General features: G+C 33.4%; 1 protein-coding gene and 1 long non-coding RNA gene across 4 annotated transcripts in view; one reads left to right on the top strand and one right to left on the bottom strand.

Moving 5' to 3' along the window:
- The window catches only part of slc17a7b (solute carrier family 17 member 7b), a 42,450-nt gene extending 23,702 nt beyond the window's left edge, over window positions 1-18,748 (top strand). The window contains exons 5-14 of one of the 2 annotated variants that reach the window (XR_015525328.1): window positions 3,852-3,939; window positions 5,053-5,139; window positions 5,250-5,392; window positions 7,917-8,066; window positions 8,322-8,454; window positions 8,548-8,658; window positions 10,050-10,177; window positions 12,884-12,953; window positions 15,357-16,626; window positions 18,203-18,748. Coding sequence is in view for 1 of the 2 variants with exons in the window: in XM_087310124.1 (XP_087166250.1) it covers window positions 3,852-3,939; window positions 5,053-5,139; window positions 5,250-5,392; window positions 7,917-8,066; window positions 8,322-8,454; window positions 8,548-8,658; window positions 10,050-10,177; window positions 12,884-12,953; window positions 15,357-15,655 (1,209 nt within the window). In the remaining variant the exon portion in view is untranslated. Of the gene's footprint in view, window positions 1-3,851; window positions 3,940-5,052; window positions 5,140-5,249; window positions 5,393-7,916; window positions 8,067-8,321; window positions 8,455-8,547; window positions 8,659-10,049; window positions 10,178-12,883; window positions 12,954-15,356 lie in introns of both variants that reach the window. The other variant, XM_087310124.1, reaches the window with a different exon arrangement.
- Window positions 18,749-19,943: 1,195 nt separating this feature from the next.
- LOC141380767 (uncharacterized) lies at window positions 19,944-22,780 on the bottom strand. Of its 2 annotated transcripts, XR_015525374.1 has the most exons (6): window positions 22,724-22,780; window positions 22,298-22,402; window positions 21,199-21,327; window positions 20,939-21,024; window positions 20,584-20,626; window positions 19,944-20,486 (listed from the first exon to the last, which is right to left on the bottom strand). It is a non-coding gene; the product is annotated as an uncharacterized LOC141380767 (long non-coding RNA). The 2 variants fall into 2 exon arrangements; XR_015525375.1 differs by lacking the exons at window positions 22,298-22,402; window positions 22,724-22,780 and adding an exon at window positions 21,843-22,037.
- Between the last annotated feature and the right edge of the window lie 2,283 nt (window positions 22,781-25,063).

The following is a 25,063-nucleotide window of genomic DNA, read 5'->3' as shown; positions in this document are numbered from 1 at the left end:
CAAGGTTAAAGTTTGGTTGTGGTGCTAACATGTTTACACTCGGTGTAATAGTTCGTTCGGTACGAACAAACTGAATAAACAAAGAGCACTGGTCGCTCACTTACCAAATCTGTAGAGACAGGACAATCATCAGCAACTAGAGCCGCGTCTTTATTAAGAGGAGACTACAAGCGAATCCGGATTTCAGCGTTTGCAGATGAGAACAGCTCTCAGGTAAACAATGTTCCTCCTTAGACACGTAAGTTATTGTTGTCGAGCGTCGCGTACACTGTTAATCCACACGTGAGTCCAGCTGAGCTCTCACAGAGAGAAAATGAAAACGAAACTTAACGGCAGCAAACTATAAAAGCAACACTTCACGCTTGTTTTGCCAACACAACGTGGCGTCTCTGTCGTGAAAACACGGTGACACTAATGAATATTAATGAAGTTGCACAATAGAGCGCGCTGATTGGTTTGAACCAAGCCTTACTCATGCATTAATGCAGCACACTCTGAGACGTATTAAAGCACACTCTGGCACAGACGCCCAGTCTGCACGCTGGAATACACGCTATAATGTCATGACCGTGACGCAGCTTCAAAAAAAAAAAAACGGAAGTACGAATTTGCTTGAAATAACGCAAAAACAACCAATTTACACTTTTTAGTGAAATATAGGTGTCCTAATAGTGTTTTTAGCAGTGTGGGACACATATACGACTGTCAACAGCTCAAAAAATATGTTTTGGTGACACCCTTTAAGTGACATATTAATCGATTTTGCCTCATTGTAAGCCAGAAGGCAAATATTGCTAAATTGGAAATCCTTGTGTACTCCTGCAAATCTGTCCAGGTTGAAGGAACTAATGTCTTTTTTACATTTGAGAAACAAATAAACACTCCATTGGGGGCTCACAGCAAGACGGTCGCTGATTCAAGCCCTAGCTGGGTGAATTGTCATTTCTGTGTGGAGTTTGCATGTTCTCCCCGTGTTGGGGTGGGTTTCCTCCAGGTGCTCCGGTTTCCCCCACAGTCCAAACACATGCATTATAGGGGAATTGGGTACGCTAAACTGTCCATAGTGTATGTGTATATGTCCTGGTCCTTCAGATTGGGTGTTGAGCATTGAACTAACAACTCGCCTTATAAAAACTAGATGTTACGAAACACCAGTATGGTGCAGCTAAATATCAACTTCAATATAAATGACCCTGGTGATTAGCAAGGGAATAAAAAGTTTATTTTCTAAAATGTGGAGCTCTGTGATTGCTTTTGTTGAGACCTTATCTTCTTCGTAGATGTAACCCAACCCTATCCCCCAGGTCTCCCCCCCCCCTTTTTTCCCCTTCTAAGTATTTAGCATGATTTTATATTTTATTTATTTACTTATTTATTTTTATGAATTAATTTTGTTTATTTCTTAATTTATCTTTTGTGGGGTCGATTTGGGCTAGGCTAAAGATTTGGTCATTTACATAACTGTATTTCTTCATTACTCTCTGTTCAAAGCCAGCAGATCATACTATGCAGTTTGCATGTCATGTACCTGCTCTTATTCAAGTTTCAGCTTAATAAAGTTTTATAGAAAGTCAAAAGTCATTTGAAAGTAACTTTCTTCAGAACGGGACATTCTTTTGAAACTAATGTCCTTAGAAATGTAACACTCATCTGAAAGTAACATTCTTCAACAATAGAATGTTTTCCAAAGCAACAATTTTACAAACACAGCATTCTTTTGAAAGTGATTTTCTTATAAAGAGCATTTAATATTTAAAGGGCCCCTATGATGAAAATCCTCTTTTGGAAGCTCTCTGGACAGAACTGTGTGTAGGTATAGTGTGTCCACTGTCATACTGGTGTGAGACTAAGTATGTCTCTTTTTATACTTCTTGATGCTAAAATAGGATGCAAATCCCTCCCATTTTGAGGCCCACTGCAACGTGACGTAAGAGTGCGGTTTCCCTGGCCACCGAATTGATTGACAGCTGTGTATTAACATGTCTCTGTTGTAATCTGTATACTCATATCAACAAGACAGAACATGCGCAAAGCATCTGGTATTAAAAGATTTGTTCAGCTAACTGCGATCATCAATCATTATCTTGATAAGGGGATGAAATAGGTGCCCTTTAAGTAACATTCTTCAGAAAGTTACATTGTTTGAAAGTAACATTCTTATAAATGTAAAATACTTTTGATTATATAATTTTTTGAAAGTAACAATCATATCGTATAAATATATTGTTAGCTCTGAATGTAGCATCCGTATAAATTTTACGTTACATCTGAATGTAGCATTCTTACAAATTTAACATTACATCTGGAAGTAGCATTCGTATAAATTTAACGTTACATCTGAAAGTAGCATTCTTACAAATTTTACGTTACATCTGAAAGTAGCATTCTTACAAATTTAACGTTACTGCTGAATGTAGCATTCAAATAAATTTAACGTTGCTTCTGAATGTAGCATTCTTACAAATTTAAGGTTACTTCTGAAAGTAGCATTCTTACAAATTTAACATTATTTCTGAAAGTAGCGTTCGTATAAATTTAACGTTACTTCTGAATGTAGCATTTGTATAAATTTAACGTTACTTTTGAATGTAGCATTCGTATAAATTTAACGTTACTTCTGAATGTAGCATTCTTACAAATTTAACGTTACATCTGGAAGTAGCATTCGTATAAATTTAACGTTACATCTGAAAGTAGCATTCTTACAAATTTAAGGTTACTTCTGAAAATAGCATTCTTAAAAATGTAACATTATTTCTGAAAGTAGCATTCGTATAAATTTAACGTTACATCTGAAAGAAGCAATAATATCAATTTAATGTTACTTCTGAAAGAAGTGTTCATATAAATTTAACGTTACTTCTGAAAGTAGCATTCGTATAAATTTTACGTTACATCTGAATGTAGCATTCTTACAAATTTAACGTTACTTCTGAAAGTAGCATTCTTATGCTGCGTTCACACCAAATGCGGAACGCGCGTCAAGCTTGAGTGATTTACATGTTAAGTCAATGCAAACGCGCGAATAGACATCCTGCGGCGTGATACGCGCGAATGGCGCGGCGCGAACAGAACAGAAGCCCTGCCCATCATGCGAATCCGCGTCTGTTCTGAAGTGAATTTGACGCGCGAATGAAGCAAATAAACTCAAATGTTCATGTGGCAATTTACATGCGAATATCGCGATTTATCCACGTTTTCCGCCTCTGGTGTGAACACAGAATTACAAATTTAACGTTACTTCTGAAAGTAGCATTCATATAAATTTAAAGTTACATCTGAAAGTACCAATAGTATCAATTTAATGCTACTTCTGAAAGTAGCATTAGTTTCAATTTAACGTTACTTCTGACTGTTACATTCGTATAAATTTCACTTTAGTTTTGAAATAACTTTCATATAAATTTAAAGTTATTTCTGAAAGTAGCATTAGTATCAATTTAATGTTACTTCTAAAAGTAGCATTCTTACAAATTTAAGGTTATTTCTGAAAGTAGCATTCGTATGAATTTAACGTTACGTCGAAATGTAGCATTCATATACATTTATTATTACTTTTGAATGTAGCATTGGTATAAATTTAACGTTATTTTTGATAGTAGCATTCATATGAATTTAACATTACCTCTAAATGTAGCATTCGTATAAATTCACTTTACTTCTGTGTTAAAAATGTTTTCTTACTTTTAAACAGAAATTAGGAATAATATACAGGAGGGCTAATAACTTTGACTTCAACTGTAAACATTCACTGTCGTTTTAGTCAAAAAAGCAAGAGATCTAGATTTTCTGTGCGCACAGTAATGCTCTAGATATAGTTTATGACATCATCTGCTGTCTCTCCTGCTCAGGGTGTTTCTTACCCAGCATGTCATGGGATCTGGGCGAAATGGGCTCCGCCTCTAGAGAGAAGCCGATTGGCCACAACAGCATTCTGTGGTGAGGTCATTCATTCTGGATAACAGTTTAATATCTGTGGTCAACTGTCTCTGAGGTTTAATCATTTTAATAATTGATGTTTTGGTTTTCCTTTCTTTGAATAATAATTATTCATTCATTCATTCATTTTTTTATTCATTCTGCTATTTATTTATTTATTTATTTATTAGTTTGTTGTTGTTTATGTTACCTGAGTATCCTTACATAATTTTAAAACAATTATCATATGAATGTTATGTTGTTATTTTTAGTATTATAAATATGATACAATAAGAATAACTATATTAATAAAAAAATTAGTAAATTATCCTGTTTTAACATTTATACAAAAATAATGAAAATAATAAATATAATCATTATTATTCATAGTAATAATAATACTATCGATAATAACAACAACAACAACAACAACAACAATATTAATAATAATAATAATAATAATAATAATAATAATAATAATGGTGATTATAATAAATAATAATAATATGTAAAAATCTGTATATTATTTAGTTTATTTATACAAATTTTATAAAAAACATTTCATCTTCTAATTATTATTATTATTATTATTATTTGTGGTATTATTATTATTATTATTATTATTATTATTATTATTATTATTATTATTATTATTATTATTATTATTAACTAAATAACCAAAACTGTCTAATCATAAATTATTATTATTATTTTTTTTTTATTATTATCATTATTATTATTATTGGTATTATTATTATTATCATTATTATTGGTATTGTTATTATTATTATTATTATTAGTATTATTATTATTATTATTATTATTATTGGTATTATTATTATTATTATTATTATTATTATTATTATTATTATTATTATTATTATTATTAACCAAATAACCAAAACTGTTTGATCATAAATTATTATTATTAATATTATTATTATTATTATTATTATTATTATTATCATTATTATTATTATTATTATAGGGTAGTGGAAGTATTATTGTAGATATTTGTTGTTGTGGTTCATGCTTTAGTTATATTAATATATTTTTTCTTTATAATTTTTGTTAATAGGCCTTCATTTCCATTCAGCTTTGACTGTAATTGTCATGTCTGATGGTGTTTGTCAGGTTCGTATGCGGGCGCAGTGATAGCGATGCCGTTGGCTGGTGTTCTGGTCCAATACTCCGGCTGGTCCTCGGTCTTCTATGTGTACGGTGAGTGACACCAGCACACATATTCTGTATTATTAATGATTATTATATTAATAATAATCACACAGCAGGTCATGGTGTTGATGTCTCTGTGTCTGTGTCTGCGTGTTCAGGTAGTTTTGGTGTGTGTTGGTATCTGTTCTGGATTCTGGTGTCGTATGAGAGTCCAGCAGCTCATCCCACCATCACACCAGAGGAACGCAAATACATCGAGGACGCCATCGGGGAATCAGCTGGACTGGTCAACCCACTCACGGTACACACAAACACACGACTGCACCAGTCAAGACACAAACAGACACATACACACACATGCAGATAAGCACACATACATATGTGCACGAATGTACGCATACACACACGCATGAACACAAACGCATGCACAAAAGCACATAAACATATGCACACGCACACACATACACATGCATGCACACATAAACAGACATAGACACACAGAGATGCACACACACTCATGCACAGACACATATGCACACGAGCACACACATGCAAAGGCACACACATATACATACACATGCACAGATACACACATATATACATACGAGTAAGGGTGCGATACGTTAATCACACGAATAATAGTGCGATATGGCTGTATATCAACACTGGTGGGTGGGGGTGCTTTGGCATGAGGCCGCAGCCTCTCACCAGTGCTGATATACAGCCATATTGCACTGCTACGAGTGTGATATTGCGTTTATACAACAGTTCGATGGCAAAATAAATAAGAAAAACAAACACGGAGAGTCTAAAAACCCTTTTTATTAGGAACTACTTTCTTCCGCCATTCATTCACATCTGCAGCTGACATCAAAACAGCAGAAGCCGTTACTAATTCACCAACATCACTGTAGAGCTAGTGTTGGAATGACTCTATAGCGTAATGTCTAAAGTGATGACAAAGCAGCTGACTTTGCTCACATTTTAAGATTATAAGGCTGAACGTGACATGAAATGCCATTCGTCTACAGAGAAATCTACAGTGTTACAGTCTACTGTATTTCTCTTTTGCAATCGGGATAACACAATAATTAACCCTGAAAAAAGCAGCGCAATCAATATCTGACTGCTGTTGTGTTTGCGATAAGGAAAAACGCTAATAACATGCAAACTTTAAAAAAAATTGGTATAAATACAGCACTACAACATACAAAAGAGAGAGATCGACTTAGAATATCACTTACTAGCATACCTGCTAACATGTCTCTGAAAACCCGGGAGACTGGGGGGAGGGGGTGTTTGGGGGTGAGGTCTCTAAAGGATGCAGCGGGTTTTGGGCGGCCACTGCGATTGGGTACTGTACCAAAGTTGGTGACCCGGGGGTGTTTACAGACTGTACCAAAGGTGAAATTCTGGGAGTTGTCCGGAAGTCAATGCAAACCCGCGAATGGCGCGGTGTGAGTTGAGCATTTTGCGTGTTTGACGCACGAATCTCTCGAGTTAACCAATCAGGAGCTTGCTCTTGTGGGGGCGTGATTGTGACGTATCGCCTGTTGTCGGTGTCCGGGGAGATATCCTCCAGCCAACACCGACAACAGTTAATCAAACTGGGCTTGGCTCAGTCAGAAGCACCACTGAAAGCCCCGTCATCCATGTTCAGTTTCTGGAGGAGTTTATGAGCTCACAGAACTGGATGCACCTCTGAAAGGATGTAGTGGACTCAAACACGACCCTAAACGTATCCACGCTGTTTTTCAGTCTTCATGAAGCACATAAACACTGCTATTTTCTTAATAAAATCCATGTTAGCCATTTAGCAATGAAGCTAGAGTCACCCGGCAGACAGAAGCCCTGCCCATAACGCGAACCCGCATCTGTTCTCAAGTGAATTTGACCAGCGAATGAAGCGGGGATTGACGCGCAAATGAAGCGAGAAAACTCAAATATTCACGCGGCTATTTACTCGCGAATAGCACAATTTATCCGCGCGTTCCGCGTCTGGTGTGAACGCAGCATAAGGGCTTATTATGCAGTTCTGCAGCCATCTTGTGGATAGAAAACATCCACTGTCTTTGGTTTACTCTATGGCAGGCTAATAGCCGTCAACGAGGTCTCAGAAAATATAAATATTTTAAAATAGGCTCTATTCTTACAAATAAATTGCTTAGTTGCAATCTAAACATCTACATTCTTGACTAAAAAAAAGCCTTAAAAGTACATTATGTTGTCTAACAACAGTAATATTTGTCAAACTGTAGCGTCTCTGCTTGTTGCTGACTGTATGTGGGTGTAGTAATAAACAAAGGTGAATGGTAAAGAGGCCTTTGTGTGATGTTACTGGCAAAATATTCACGGCTATCAGCCAATCAGATTCAAGAACCAGACAGAACTGTTGTATGTATATGTATATGTATTTGTATATGTATATGTGTGTGTGTGTATATATATATATATATATATATATATATATATATATATATATATATATATATATATATATATATATATATATATATATATATAAATATATATATATATACACACACACACACACACACACACACACACACATATTCATATATATATATATATATATATATATATATATATGTGTGTGTGTGTGTGTGTGTGTGTGTGTGTGTGTGTGTGTATGTGTATATATATATATATATATATATATATATATATATATATATATATATATATATATATATAGATATATATATATATATATATATATATATATATATATATATATATGCACACACACACTCATATAGACACACACGTACACAGTGATTCTGGACTGATTTTCTCCACTTCAGAAATTTAACACCCCCTGGCGTCAGTTCTTCACATCGATGCCCGTCTACGCCATCATCGTGGCCAACTTCTGCAGGAGCTGGACCTTCTACCTGCTGCTCATCAGCCAGCCGGCGTACTTTGAGGAGGTCTTCAAGTTCGAGATCAGCAAGGTCCGGGAAAAATATGTGTACAGATTAACAATAAACAGTTGACGTCAGAATTATTCACCTGCAAATTTACTTTTCTAAATGATGTTTAACAGGGCAAGGAATTTTCACAGTATTTCCTATAATATTTTTTCTTAAATATTAACCTAGTGAAGCCTTTAAATGTCACTTTAAGCTAAAAACTAGTGTGTTGAGAAATAAAATGTGTAAAAGACTAAATATTTGGCATTAAGGCTAATACTTTTGCCGTTTATGCAGGTTGGCATTCTCTCTGCTCTCCCTCATCTGGTGATGACCATTGTTGTGCCCATCGGCGGTCAGTTGGCAGATTATCTGCGAACTCATAACCTCATGACCACCACCAACGTCAGGAAACTCATGAACTGCGGAGGTGACTCACTCTGAGCATAATTAATCAGTCATGTGACCGATCTACAACTGCTGATTGGTTGAGGGAGCATCTTATATTTCTCTGTGTGTTCAGGTTTTGGTTTGGAGGCCACGTTTCTGCTGGTTGTGGGTTTTTCTCACACGAAAGGAGTCGCCATTTCATTTCTGGTTCTTGCTGTTGGGTTTAGTGGTTTCGCCATCTCAGGTAAGAATAACGATGTTTAGTTAAAGCTTATGTTTTTAGTAGAAATACTTTTATTCTGCAGGATAGCGCTAAAGACAGTCAATTATTTATTTGTAAATGTGAATTATTATTAATTTATGTACTGTTGCATTGTATTACGGTTTTAATTTAATTTTAATGAATTTTTAAAGTTTTTTTTGTTTTCATTTGAGTTTTCATTTGTTTGTTGTTATTTGTTATTATTCTGAGCACTGAACATAATAATGATAAACATAATAACAATTATAGAAATAGTTGTAATTGTTGTAGATTTTTTTTAATGTCGAATATTCTGCTTTAATAATAATACAAATAATTTTGTTAGTCAATTTTGGTTATTCCGTAGTATTATTATTATTATTATTATTATTATTATTATTATTATTATTATTATTATTATTATTATTATATAACAATTGGTTATTCAGTTTTAATAATAATATTATATTTTTTATTATTCAATTTTGTTTATTAATTTTTTATATTAATAATACTTTCTGTTATTATTGTAAGTTATCATTATTATTATACATTTTTCAGATTTAATTATAATAATTATAGGTCCGGTTTCCCCCACAAGTCCAAAGACATGCACTGTAGGTGAATTGGGTAAGCTAAATTGTCCGTAGTGTATGAGTGTGAATAAGTGTGTATGGGTGTTTCCCGGTGATAAGTTGCAGCTGGAATGGCATCCAATTCATAGAACACATGCTGGATAAGTTGGCGGTTCATTCCGCTGTAACAACCGCTGATTATTTAAGGTACTAAGTCGAAAAGAAAATGAATGAATAAATGTTAATAATTATAATGATCATTTTTAGTCCGTTTTGGTTATTCAGTTTTAAAAGTAAAAATAATATTTTTTATTAGTCAACTTTGGTTATTCCTTTTTTATATTAATAATACAGTCTATTATTATTATTATAAGTTATCATTATTATATGATTTTCAGATTTAATAATAATTTTTATGATAATTATAATAATTTTTTTGTCAGTTTTGGTTTTTCAGTTTTAATAATCATAATATTTTTCATTAGTCAATTTTGATTATTATTATTTTTTAGAATAATAAGTTCTATTAATATAAGTTTTTCTGATTTAATAATAGTTATAATAATATTTTTTTATTAGGAAGTTTTGTTTTTTGAGTTTTAATATTATTATTATTATTATTATTATTATTATTATTATTATTATTATTATTATTATTATTACCATTAATAAAACAGAATAACTAAAATAAACTAATCAAAATTATTGTTGTTGTTGTTGTTAATAATAACAAAAATAGTCATTATTTTGTGTGTTTTGATCAAATAAAATGAGCTGAGAGTCTTGAAAGAAAAGAGAATGTTATCTTGTCACCCTCAGGCTTCAATGTGAATCATCTGGACATTGCACCGCGCTACGCCAGTATACTGATGGGCATCTCTAACGGCGTCGGGACGCTCTCCGGCATGGTGTGTCCTTTGATTGTTGGTGCCATGACCAAAAACAAGGTACAGACTTCCAATCATAGAGCAGTCAGCTGACACATTTCCATTACTCTTCAAAATACTGATGCAGAAACAACTGAACTGAGTTTGAAGCGTTTAAAAACCTGATGGCCAAAACCCTGAAAATGCAACAAAAACTCAAAACTCACAACATGCATTAGAACTGCTTTTTCATTCCTGCTGTAAACTTTAAATTGAAAGTATAATTTATGAATGCACTTACCTTATTATGTAATATCATTAATTATTAAGTGTTTGCTTCATAGTGGAATTAACTAATATTAATTTGTATTCTTTAATTTTAAAAAAGTCTCATTAAAAGCTCTACAATCCCATAAACTGATTTGAGATCAAGAAAAACTATGAAACCTGTTCAGAGAAACCTGCTCAACCCGAGCAAACCTGCATACTGTGGATTTTAAGGAGAATCATTCCATTTTCAAAGGGGTAAAAACAATTAGGATGAAATAATCCTTATTACTCTGCACCTCAGAGATCGTGTGATCTTGCCAATTTAATACCTGCTCCGAACCACTGAGATCAAAGCTTCATTAATCAGTGCTTCGAAAGCAGCCATCACTATTGAAAACTACGCAAATTCAAATACGAATTTCATCAATTTGTCCATATCACGGTCAAATTATTATGTTTGTATGAGGTGGTTATCTGGAAATAGTAATATTTTTATATTTATTTTTGTATTTTTTTAACAACAACAACAACAACAACAACGACAAAAGGAACAAACAAACCCAAAAAATACATACACAAATAATAATAATAATAATAATTTAAGAAATTACACCCAAGTAGGGCATTACTATTAAATGTAAAAATATCACACAATTTATTTTCCCACTACACGTTCCTACTACAAGTTTGTATCATTCAACAGCAAGAGAGAAAAAGAACAAGAAAAAAGACAGCTACAGACAGGGTTAAATATGCAAGACGGGATATATAAAGCTATTTTTAAAAAAATACAACAGAAAAGGTTGCCAAGCTGTATAGAAATCCTGTTTGCCATTAATTGTATATCTAATTTTCTCTTTTTGAATGAACTGCAACAGGTCATACATCCAATGAAAGTAGTTTGGCGAAGAAGGTTTTTTCCAGTTCAGTAGGATAATTCTTTTAGCAATTATTAAGCAAAAGGCTAATACATTTGACTATAAAGACGATAGCGACACATTTAGGAGTAATATTTGTAATATTAATAATAATAACAGTAATAGTAATAATCATAATATTCATTAATATATCTATTTAAAGAAAAACGTTAGATGATAGACCTACCGTAGCTTTGTTTACCAAACCAGTTCTTCTTGCATTTGCATGGTAAACTTTAAGAACACAACTTATTAATGTAATAGTTAATTCAATATTTTCAGCTCCTATACTCAAAATCATTCTGTATAGATCTGCAGATTTTTATTATTACCATTATTATTATTATTATTATTATTATTATTATTATTATTATTATTATTATTATTATTACTATTATTGTTATTACTATTATTGTTATTATTATATATAAAGTTGAATTAAGAATTATTAGCCCCCTGTGATTTTTTATTTATTTAATTTTATTAGTTTTTAAATATTTCCCAAATGATGTTTGACAGATACAAGAACTTTTCACTGTATGTCTGATAACATTTTTCCTTCTGGAGAAAGTCTTATTTGTTTTATTTAAGCTAGAATAAAAGCAGTTTTTAATTTTTTAAACATCATTTTTAGGTCAATATTATTAGCCCCTTTAAGCAACATTTGTTTTCGATAGTCTACAGAACAAATTATCGTTATACAATTATACTTAATTACTCTAACCTGTCTAATTAACCTAATTAGGCCTTTAAAAGTCACTTTAAGCTGTATAGAAGTGTCTTGAAAATATATATAGTCAAATATTATTTAACGTCATCTTGACAAAGAGAAAATAATCAGTTATTAGAAATGAGTTATTGAAACTATTATGTTTATAAATGTGTTGAAAAATCTGCTCTCCGCTAAACAGAAAACGGGAAAAAAATAAACGGGGGGTCTAATAATTCTGACTTCAACTATATATTTTAATGAATTTTCTATTATTATATAAAATTCTGTGCAGAAATAGCAAAACCTCAGTAGATTTTGTCTGGCTCTAGTCATGATGCAGCAGGTGCTAGAAGACTCTCTTTGCAATGCACAGCTCAAAGAAAGAAACAACACAATAAATAAAACCCAGAAAACCAGATACTGATACTGGAGCCAGATACTGGAGGCTCACCTTGCCAATTATGTTCTGATCCACAAACAACATTGACTACGATAGAAGTAAACCTACCTTTTGGACTGACTTTGTTTTATTCACATAACACTCAGGTATTGTTATTTTATCTATGAACATTAAAATATCTGCAGAGGTTTGTAATGGAAATGGGCCTAAAGTGTTGTGTGTGCTGACTTTTTCTTTCCAGCGAATTCAGGCTTCTCTTCCTGCAGAGATCATGTGTCATTCACTGCTGTCATTATATTACTGCTGCTTATGCCATGTTTATCTCTCTCTCTCTCTCTCTCTCTCTCTCTCTCTCTCTCTCTCTCCCTCTCTCTCTCTCCTGTTTCTTAGCATCACATTTCCTTCACGCATACATTCTCTTTTTGAACAGGTCACACATGCTCTTGGCACAGACCTCATTCATTCTCATGCTGTGTTTCTCTCTGTAGACGCGCGAGGAATGGCAGTATGTGTTTCTCATTGCTTCACTTGTTCATTATGGTGGAGTTATCTTCTACGGTGAATATTTCTGTCCATTCCTTCCATCCATCATTTGCTATTGATCAGTCTGGGTCAATTTGTTGTTGGGATTCTCATATCTGTGCCATATTGAGTAAAATAGGGTGAAGCAGTTGAACATATCAAATTTTCATCCTCAAAATGAGTACAAATCTGAAACCTAAATTTCCCTAAAGAAAATATATTAGTATGTTTTGCAAAAAAATATTAAATATTTGATTATAGTAATTAGTAAATGCTGTCAATAATATAGTAATAAAATCATTTTGTTGCATAAGCAATATATACACAGACTGATATATAATAATATCAATTATAATGATAATAATAATAAGAAGAATATTTAAATATTTGATTATAGTAATTAGTAATTTCTGTCAATAATATATTGATAAAAATCATCTTGTTGCATAAGCAATATGTACACGGACTAATTTATGTTATTATTATTATTGTAATATATTATAATATAATATTATTATAATATTTTTGATTAGTCAATTTTGGTTATTCAGTTTAATATTATTATTATTATTATTATTATTATTATTATTATTATTATTATTATTATTATTATATTTTCAGTTTTTACAATAATAATTATAATAATAATAAATGTAATAATTTATGATTACCCAGTTTTGGTTATTTAGTTAATAATAATAATTAAATATTTGATTATAGTAATTATTAATTGCTGTCATTAATATAGTGATAAAAATAATCTTGTTGCATAAGCAATATATACACACACTAATTAATAATAATAATAATAATTAATATTATTATTATATTTTTATGTCAATTTGGGTTATTCCGTTTTATTAATATTATAAATAATAATAATAATAATAATTTATGTTTAGCCAGTTTTGGTTATTTAGTTAACAATAATAATTATAATAATAATAATACTATTTAAATATTTGATTATAGTAATTAGTAATTGCTGTCATTAATATAATAAATAAAATCATCTTGTTGCATAAGCAATATATACACACACTAATTAATAATAATAATAACAATAACAATAATAATAATAATAATAATAATAATAATAATAATAATTATTATTATTATTATTATTATTATTATTATTTTAAATTTTATGTCAATTTTGGTTATTGCGTTTTATTGATATTATAAATAATATAATAATAATAATAATAATAATAATAATAATAATAATAATAATAATAATAATAATAATTTATGTTTAGCCAGTTTTGGTTATTTAGTTAATAATAATCATTAAATATTTTAATTGTAGTAATTAGTAATTGCTGGTATTAATATAGTGATAAAAATCATTGTGTTGCATAAGCAATATATACACACACTAATTAATAATAATAATATTAAAAGTAATAATAATAATAATAATTATAATAATATTTTAATGTCAATTTTGGTTATTCCATTTTATTAATATAATAATAATAATAATAATAATAATAATAAATATAATAATTTATGATTAGCCAGTTTTGGTTATTTAGTTAATAATAATAATTAAATACTTGATTATAGTAATAAGTAATTGCTTTCATTAATATAGTGATAAAAATCATCTTGTTGCATAAGCTATATATACACACTAATTAATAATATAATAATAATAGTAATAACAATAATAATAATAATAATAATAATAATAATAATAATATCATCTATCTATCTATCTATCTATCTATCTATCTATCTATCTATCTATCTATCTATCTATCTATCTATCTATCTATCTATCTATCTATCTATCTATCTATCTATCTATCTATCTATCTATCTATCTATCTATTTGTCTATTTAAGGTAGATACTATTAGTTCATGATAGTTATTAAAAATTCTACATTATATAGTAAAATTAATTAACAAAGAGTTGTAAATACTACATATAATACACCCCATATCAAACAATTAGGCCTCCTGTTTCACTGACAGTTTAATTGATCACCTGCATAGAATTGACTTGGATTGAAGTTGGTTTAATATAAAATAAAATAAAAAAATTGCTTGGATGTTGCTAAGCTACTTTTACCATGTAGCGTTTAGCTTAGCTCGCTACAATTGGCAGGGGGTAGCTTTTAGTGTAGGTAAGCTTTAAGTGTGGTTAGCACTACATTTTCTAGGTAGCTTGTGTCCAACATTTAAATATGAACTGGATCCAAATGTCCACCAAAATACGCCTAAAGCTATTCAACAAAGCCCATTCCATTCTTATTTTAGGATGATTTGGAAAAACATTTTTGATCCACTTCAAATGTTGAGCACTAAATAGGCTGAGAATGTATGATTTAAAAAATATTTAGGTCAAAAAATGGAAATTTAAACAAACTTTTTATTGTGTCTGATATTAAATAGCTCTATGATTGATGATGGTATGGCTGTTGTTGTCTCAGGTCTCTTTGCGTCAGGAGAGAAGCAGCCGTGGGCCGAGCCGGAGAACACGAGCGAGGAGAAATGCGGGATTTTAGGAGAAGACGAGCTGGCGGATGAAACTGAGGAGCTGTACCGCTCAGCGGGCGGTGGCTATGGTGCAACCATGCAATCAGGAGACCCCAACGGGGCGGGGACTGGAGGGGGCGGAGCCGGAGGTAGCTGGGTCTCAGACTGGGACAAAACGGAGGAATACGTTCAACCAGTGGGAACAAACAGCTTCCTGTACGGAGGAGAAGAGGGCAGAGGGATGAACGAATGACTTCCACAGCTCACAGAGTACAAGCAGAACGGGACGGGTGGGTGAAACACATCCCAAACACTAACTGACTGGAACGAGGACTTGCTTTTTAACCCAAACTAAAAGAAAATACTATAAGTAACATCAAGGCTTTCCAGTGATATCACACAGATTGAGTAGAGGTGTGTGTGAGAGTGTGTTTTGAGTGCATGTGTGGACGTTTAACACGATTTGAAGGTCATTAACGGGGTCATGAACTAGTTTAGCGTATGTAAAGGTAAATTAACACTATAATAAACTCTTTTCTGTTTTGACCCACATCAGAACTCTCTCTTTGAATGGCTGATTGAAGTCACACTCACTGTTCTGATTGGCTGGGACTTTTGCATATTAACAAGGCAAAACAGGCAGTGATGTAAAAGTGGGCGTTGATCTTGTGTGGAGGCGGAGCTTATTTACCTAATGACATCATAGTTTAGAACACACCAGAGCCTGTGGTTTTGTCCGACTGCCTTTAATAAAAGCTGATTTTAGAGGAACCACAGAGTTTATAGTTCTGAAACTTGCAGTATTGTTTTTATAGTATTAAGAGTCTTCATTTGGCAAAAGATCAAGGGTTTTTTGGTTTCTCAGTTCATGACCCCTTTAAATCAGTCCAAGTGTTTGACTTTCTGCTGAGTTTTAGTATGTAAACTGATCATCGCGGGTTCGACAGTGTTACTCTTATGAAATATTACTGCCTAATTTGTGACAATCCTGAAACTGTGTGTGAAAGGTGAATCTCACACACGAAACAGACGTTCAAGTTAAATTCTGCAGCACAACTAAGGCATAATTCCAATGACAAAAGTACAATTTAGGGAATTGATCTCATGTGCCAATACTGTGAGGTGTGTTTAGTATTGGTCCCTTTCCAGTGAGAGTCTCATGTAGACGGATGCACAGTTAATGGCTAGTGATAGGAATTATTATTCGGATGAGCTTATGGTAGCGTTGATAATATACAGTCGTGGTCAAAATTATTGGCACCCCTGGTAAACATGACATGGAGATACATCTGTATTATTAATACTTTCTGAACTCTGAAAATTAAAATTTGGGCACAATCTCATTACAAAATAAATGTTTTTCTCCAATACAAGTTGGTCAAAATTATTGGCGCCCCATTTGGCAAATTTGCCCAGATTTGTTATGATGCTTGATGACTTTGAAGGAAAATTGGTAAAAGATATAAGCATTTTCCATACAGAATCTTGCAAGATCATTCAGGTTTTCTGGTCCATATTGCAGCTCTTTTCTCATTTACTAAATGGTTCAGGTCAGGTGACTAAAATGGCCATTGCAGAACCCTTCTTTGGAACCCATTTGTTCAATTCAGTTCAATTCATTTTTATTTGTATAGCACTTTTACAATGTAAATTGTGTCAAAGCAGCTTCACATAGAACTTCTAGTAAACTGAAACAGTGTCAGTCCAGTTTTCAGAGTTGAAGTTTAGTTTAGTTCAGTTCAGTGTGGTTTAATTTTCACTGCTGAAAGTCTAAACACTGAAGAGCAAATCCATCGATGCTCAGCTACACAAGTCCCAAACTTTGTGTGGTCATCTTGTGCATTTTGTATGCTCATGTGACCATGAAACCATCACATTTGAACTTCCTGTAGTGTCTGACAGCTAAATATGCTGCAGTTAGTTTTCTGATGGAGTGAAGAGTTATTGTTTCTAATACTGCCCCACATAATTTGTGGTCACGTTGATGCTGTTTGATTTTAATGATTTAATGATTTATTTTTTCTGATCTTAAGATCCTAATCATTTTAGCAATTTTCCACCTGTAATTCTCAGAGTACATCAAGATTCTCAGAGCACATAAAGATGATACAGACACACATCTTCCTTATTGTCTTAACTCTCTTTATTAAGTCTGCATATTTATTCCTTTTTCTTCAACTTAGTCCCTTATTTATCAGGGGTCGCCACAGCGAAATGAACCACCAACTATTCCAGCATATGTTTTACGCAATGGATGCCCTTCCAGCCGCAACCCCGTACTGGGAAACACACATTCACTTTCACACACACACTACTAGTTAATCCAATTAACCTATAGCGCATGTGTTTGGACTGTGGGGGAAACCGGAGCACCCTGAGAACATGCAAACTCCACGCAGAAATGCCAACTGACCCAGCTGGGATACGAACCAGCAACCTTCTTGCTGTGAGGCAACAGTGCTAACCACTGAGCCCCTGTGCCACCCTTTAGTCTGTATATTTGAACTATGCTCTTATTTAATATTACCTAAACTCTGTGCTTTCAATCTGTGCTGAATGAATGATGAAATTTGGCCTTTGTTTTCCTCATATTAATACTTCATGTTTATATTTTAATCATAAGAACTTTTTGGGGTGCCAATAATTTTGGCCACTATGTAATGGAGAAACACAAACATAATGAGACCTCCATTTTATTAAAAAAAAAAAGGTTGCATTTTTTTGTAAAGCTTTGAATGGAAGATAAAAAGGTAAACAAAGCAGATTTAATTTCACAGCATTCTAGCTCATATTTTCCAAGGGTGCTAATAATTTTGACCATGGCTTTACTTGTTTTGATGGCTAGGTGAATCATTTTTTATGTATTTTATTCAAAACCGCATAGTTAAGTCTTGTTCATTTGTTAAATGTTTATTTGTTCAAAATGTTAAAAATCATAATGAAATTGACAGTAATCCACAAATACTGACAGTAGAGCTGTTTTCATTGAATCTGAAACATTTTTTCAACTTTTTTTCTTTTCTTTTATAATTAAAACATCATGTTCAGCCTTTATTGATTGATTTAATTTTGTTTTATAAGTCTGACAAAATGATGCCAAGCGCTGAGTGTTTGCGTGAAGGGTGTTCATTCAGCGTCAGGGTGGTTTTTATGTGATCAACATGCTTAGTTTGTTTCCATTTTCAGTGTTATAGTCACTGTTTAGCTTTAATCACACATATAAATGAGAGAGGAACCAGAAAAAAGGATTGTTCAGAAGATGAAATGACCCTGCAGGTTAGTTTTGGAATGAATGGAAAGAAATAACACATTTTAACTACAATTAAAGTCAGATGTTACAGCGGCACTTACTCTTTTTCTCTTCAGCATGGCACATTTCAGTATATTCTCAGTATATTCGCTTTTTAAAAGGGATAGTGTATACAAAAATGAAAGATTTGCTGTTATTTACTCACCAATGATGTCTTCTCAAATGTTCTTATGTTTCAGAGACGCTTTGGTAAATGCAATTTATCAGCCCCGAAATTAATTAATTACATTAATATTTTTGTTTTGCATAAATAACAGTTAACACAAATATTTTCAAAAACATCTTAGAAGATTTGTTTTTTATTTAATTCTTTAATTCTTATTTAATATTATGTAACGGAGGCCAGCTACTGAAGTGCTATATACTGTAGGTAAACCTCGCACCTCTGACTTTAAAAGGTGCTCTAGCTATGGACACAAGAGGCCATGGTCTTTAGCCTCCTTGCTAGAGCAACCAATTTTCATACAAAGAATCACCGGTTCGATCCCAGCTCAGAGTGGGTTGGGTTCAGTAGGAGCAGTGGGTAATGTGGGGGCTCATCCGGGATGAAAATGAGGTTTAGGAGGGGTGAGTGTAATGAAGGCTAACTAGCAAAGTGCTATGCAGGCAAACCTCACTCCTCTGACCTCAAAAGGTGCTTTAGTGACAGATACTAGCGGCCATGGTGTTTAGCCTCCTTGTTAGAGCAACCGACTCCCATACAAAGAATCACCGGTTCGATCCCTGCTCAGACCGGGTTGGGTGCAGTAGGAACAGTAGGTTCAATGTGGGGGCTCGTCCGGGATGGAAGTGAGGTTTAGTGGGGTGAGTGTAACAGAAGCCAGCTAGCTAAGTGCTATGCAGGTAAACCTCACTCCTCTGACCTCTAAAGGTGTTACAGTTACAGAAACCAATTCCAATACAAAAAAATCGCAGTTCAATCCCAGCTCAGAGCAGGTTGGGTGCAGTGGGACCAGTAGGTTACAATTACACAGCAAAATATGGGGACCCAAAACAACTCTATGGGTGTTAATTTCAACCCTTTGAAAGTGTCTCATGGGGTCCACTCAAAACAGACTTAAATCAACACTTTCAAAAGGGTTGGCACATTGACACCGAAGAAAGGGTTAATTTTAACTCTGGGCAGAGTTAAAACATGTAACTATATTCAACACCGCCTGGTGTAATATATTGTTATTTTATTCAACTCTCTTGAGTGTAAATATGGTAAAAAGGTCAAATAGACTGTAAATTACAAAAGAAAAAACATTTTATTTGAAAACATTCACCACTTCAACAATTCATTCAGTTTTTAAAATGCAACAATGTCAAATATGCTTTAAATGTTTTATTAGTACAGACAGTATCAACAAAATATGTATGACCAGTGCTCAAAAAGGCTGTTTCAGTCCTTTGGTCCAAACTTGATGTTTCATCAGAGCAATTTGAAAGTTCAATATAGCGTCACTCATAGTTTTCTTCTGAACTCATAGTTTTCTTCTGAAATTACATTTTAAACAACTTGGCGTGCAAATCTTTCACTTCTGGTGTTTCCTTGGTCCTCCATATCAAACACAGCAGTTTAAATGAAGGTATAAATGCTGTAAACTTGTGTGAAAACAAACTAGAGCTAGGAAATCTCATCAAGCATGTCCTGTGAATGAAGTGCTTCCCAGCCACAGGATGTCCTTTATATCCATGACGATGTAGCAGCTGCTGATCGCTCGTCTGGTGGTTCCTGATGCACAGATATAGGGTGATGCTCATCTAAGAACTCTTCAAGACTCCAGCATGACTAAGAAAAATGTTTGAAAACAAATTGCAATCAAATTCTATGATATATTTAAAAGAACATTTAAAGTAAATAAAACATTAAAGAAATCTAAACTCACCTTTTGAAAATCTTCATGATGATCCACAACTTGACTCTCCCAGCTGATTGAGGTGACAGGATATGGAAAAGTAGAAAAAACACATACATCACTGTTGGATCTCCAAAAACAATTAGGTTAACCACTATGTCTAGAACTGGAAAAACAGGCAGCTGTCTGTCCAGAATCCTGAATTTAACACAACACTTGGAGCAAAATTTAGAGGAGCTTAAAATCTTTTATATCATTTAGTGATGCTGATTTCCCAAAAATATTGGCCACAGTGTAAAAAATATTCATAAACTTACAGTTTTCTGTAAGCGTGTGCGTGCATGTGTGTGTGCGTGTGTGTGTGTGTGCGTGCATGTTTCTTTACCAGATTCAACTTGTTAGGCCCTTTCAGGTCCAGTATTGACGCCACCTTTCCTGGAGTCTAGCAGATGTTTCAGGTCCAAATATAATCTTAAATATTAGGATAAGCAGAAGAGGAAAAGTGCAAAGCAGAGCAAAACATTATTTAAGTAACAGTTCACTCACAATACAAAACTCATCACCGTCATGTCATTTGTTATTCTCTAATGCTCTAATACCCTCTTAGCTTATTGTGAAACAAATAAAGAACTTTATCAAACATACCTTCATTATTATCACCACATATGACCAAGAAGGTGTGCTTGGTGTCATTTCACCAACTCTGGAAATACACCATCCGTCTCTAATCAGCCACCGTCACAGGGTCTTGTGTTATTGTATAGAGAACTGTGGCTGTTAAAAAACAACAACACATTAGTATCAAACACATATGCATAACCTTCAGATAAAAGAGATAAACATCACAAAGTATGCCTCACACTTTTTCAGATATCTTTTGATTCAGATGTTGATTATTGATAATAAATCTAAAAATCAAACTTATATCATCATTAGGCTGCTCAAATATGAATCAGTTGATTAATTTTACAGACAGGTGGCTGTTTACAACGCACTAAATTGTCTTTAATAAAAAGGAAATGTTGTGTACAGTACATGCTAAGTTTAGCCTATAGTTTTAAGCACAATATCATGTGGGAGAAAAAGCTTGACTTAGATGTTCCTGACTACAGAAATAGCCTAACTTACTAACGTCAGACATCCCGAGTTGGGAAAAGTCATTTTCGGGGGATACAGAGTTGATTTGCGGGAGGTAACGTTAGCGGGAGAGATGAGAACCTGAAGAGCAATGAGATGAGTTGCGCGCGACGTACCTGAAGAGCGGTGGGGGTGACTTGCGTGCGACGTACCTGAAGAGCTGGGAGGGATGCGGTGGAGAGGGGTGTGTAAAGTGTTGAATGACCGGGCGGGAGACGCGCGATTTCCAGGAGATTATCATTCATTTGCGGGCATCTACTTGGGCATCTGGGAGTCTCTGTGCATTTGCGGGATAACGTTAACGTTAGTCCCGCAACTTCCGGGAGACTTCTGTAACGTCAAATGTCTGATAAAGTGCAAACGTGGTCATTTAAAGACATTAATAATAACATTCCGACTTTAATGGTTGTCAACACTTAATATAATTCAAGCGTAACTGTTACGTTATCACGCGAGTCTATGGACTAACGTTATATGGACGGCCACGAATGAACCAGTTTAAAAGAGCTGCGGTGTTTAAAATAACCAAATTAACGTACACGAATAACAAACAATCATATGTTTCAGTCAGGAAGCCTTTTACAAGTAAGCATGTTCATTTACTCACCAGATATGTTTTAGAAACTCCAGAGCTCATGGAAACCGTCCTGTGTTGCCGTTAGCATCCGGGCAGAGTAGGCTAGGCTGCTCCGGGGATTCCCTCGCTAGTTTGCTTCAAATTAAAGGAGAAGTGTCGATTTTATTTTTCAGATGGGTAACAACGCACAAAATAGCATTAAGCGTGACAGAAATGTGTTGAACATGTACATTTGATGTTTTTATGCACTATGTATGCGTGAGCATATATAAAAACATTCTTGAAAAGAAGTCAATAGTAATGCAGTTAAGCTAGATACACAAACGACCATGAATGAACCGCAGAAGTTTAAAGTTGTCACTCTATTCTAAAATTATTAACTTAACAATATGTTTACAACTGTATTTCCTTAAAGAAAGTCAGTAAAAATACCAACATTTAGGTAGTTTGACTCACCAGTTGCTGTTCTAAACCTCAGATGGGAAATGGCGTCTGGAAAATTCTTCAGTGACTGGGGCTGCATGAATTCCCGGATGTTGGAAATAACTCCACCAAGTGTTGAAAAGATAACTCCTTGATTTCGCACTGAATAAAATCAATTCTAACTCTTATTATATTCATTTATCAAAATCTAACTCTTTAACGTCAACACTTTACTCTCAAATGCTTCAACACCGAGAATTTAACTCTGATGAATTTGCTGTGTATAATACTTTTTTATTATTATAAGAAGTTTTCTATATTTTTTGTATTATTATTTATTTTATTTTTATTTATTAAAATGATTAAATACTAGATTAAAGGAATTTTTTTATTAATTTGTTTAAAAATAACTGACTTAATTAGATTATATTTATAATTATATAATGTTATAATTATATTATATCCTAGATAATGAGGGTATTTTAGAATATTTTTCATATTTTAAGTTCTTATATTATTGTTATTTTCTTGTTTGGAGAGGTAGCAGCATCCCTACAACCTTATCAGCACAGCAATTATAACTGAATGTGAAAATTATTGTTTTGTGTTTAAATTACAATATTTTTGTACCACAGTAGAAAGTCAGTCAGTCATACAAGTTTAGAAAGACATGATTGTGAGTAAATGATAACTTACATTTTTGTTGAACTGTTCCTTTAATATCAAGAGGCAGATCCCACTAAAATAGTGATATTTCGTTGGTAAATAATTAAGATAATCTCTTCACTTATGATGAAATCCCATCTCTCTGTAGAAGGACGTTCTTGTAACTTCACTACGGTCTGTGTCTTTTTCTTTTCTTTCGTTTGTTTCCTACTTATTTGTTCTATGTTGTGAAATGTGAATGTAAAAAAATGTTGTGATAAAGACTTGTATGATTAAACTTTATTACTGTGATTTTTGGTATCATTGTACTGTTGTGAGAGCCCTGAATTCAGCATGCTAATATCTATTGTTCAATGATTATTCGTAATTTACATTTACAGTTTGCAAGAACCAAAATTCAGTTTTCAGTATGTTAACCTACAGCATTTCCAGCTGAAATTGAATATTGAGTAGGGGGCGGGGTTTTATTTTTGAGCTCCTCCTCTCATTTGTCACTTTCAGCAAACTAATGGTGTGTGCACCAGAAGCAGATGAAGCGTCAAGTGCAAGTGATTTACATGTTAAGTCAAGGCAAAGGCATGAATGTACATCCTGCGGTGCAATTTGCGCAAATGAGATAGCGCTAATGACGCGACGCAAACTGAGTGTTTTTCTTATTTGATGCACTTAACGCACAAATCGTGCAATTCACTCAAGTTAAAAAATCAGAACTTTAGCGGACATTCGCACCATGTTAACCAATCAGGAGCTTGCTCTAGTTTGGGCGTGATTATGCAACACAATCTCACGGCAATTCGTAACTTTTTGATTTAGTAGCTAATTCTTATGAATTTGTACGTTCTAATTTGTACATTTTAATACGATTTGCTCATCCCCCAATGATGGTTGGGTTTAGGGGTGGGGTTAGGTGCCACGCCTCCTTTTTATATCGTACAATTTTGTACGACTGAACTTAGCCACTAAACTGGCAAAACGTAACATACTTGCGTTTGCTCTTGAGATCAGGCTAGATTATGACAATCAGTGCACCGAAGGGAAATGCTCCTGCCGACACCAGATAACAGCTCATCATACTGGATTCGGCTCAGCCGGAAGCAACGCTGAAAACGGTGTTAAGTTTCTGGAGTTGATGGATGCAATTCAAAAAGTATCTAGTGCACTCAGATATGGCGGCAAACCAATCTACAGTGTTTTTCAGCTTTCTTAAGCACACAAATTACAGCTAATTCCTTAATAAAATCCATGTTAGCCCTTTAGCAATGACGCTAGAGTCACCAGGCATACAGAAGCCCTGGCCATGATGCAAATGCACTTTTTGAAGTGAATTTGACGCGCGAATAAAGCGAGTAAACTCAAAATGTTCTTGTGTCTAATTACACACAAATAGCATAATTTATTTATGAACGCCATATCTTGTGTGAACACAGCAAATCAATTTTAGGGGTGTGGCTATGCAAATTTCACTCAATTTTACGTCTTCAAAGAAGAACTGACGTTTAAGAGTGAAAGCAGATGGTACAATTTTAACTTTAATACCTTTAGACTAAGATTGTGCGGAATAAACAATGTATGTTGATTTTGAACAGTATTAAATTTAAGTTTATTTGTAGAGCACTTTTTACAATAATTATTGTTTCAGATCAGCTTTACAAAAGGTGTACATTATTAAATTACAAGCAAATTAAGTTAAAGTTACAATCATATATA

This window comes from Danio rerio, chromosome 24 (genome assembly GCF_052040795.2).
Source record: "Danio rerio strain M-AB ecotype USA chromosome 24, GRCz13ab, whole genome shotgun sequence".
In the NCBI taxonomy this organism is placed as follows: domain Eukaryota; kingdom Metazoa; phylum Chordata; class Actinopteri; order Cypriniformes; family Danionidae; genus Danio; species Danio rerio.
Note: the sequence above shows the minus strand (reverse complement) of the source record. Positions and strands in the feature narration are given on the sequence as shown.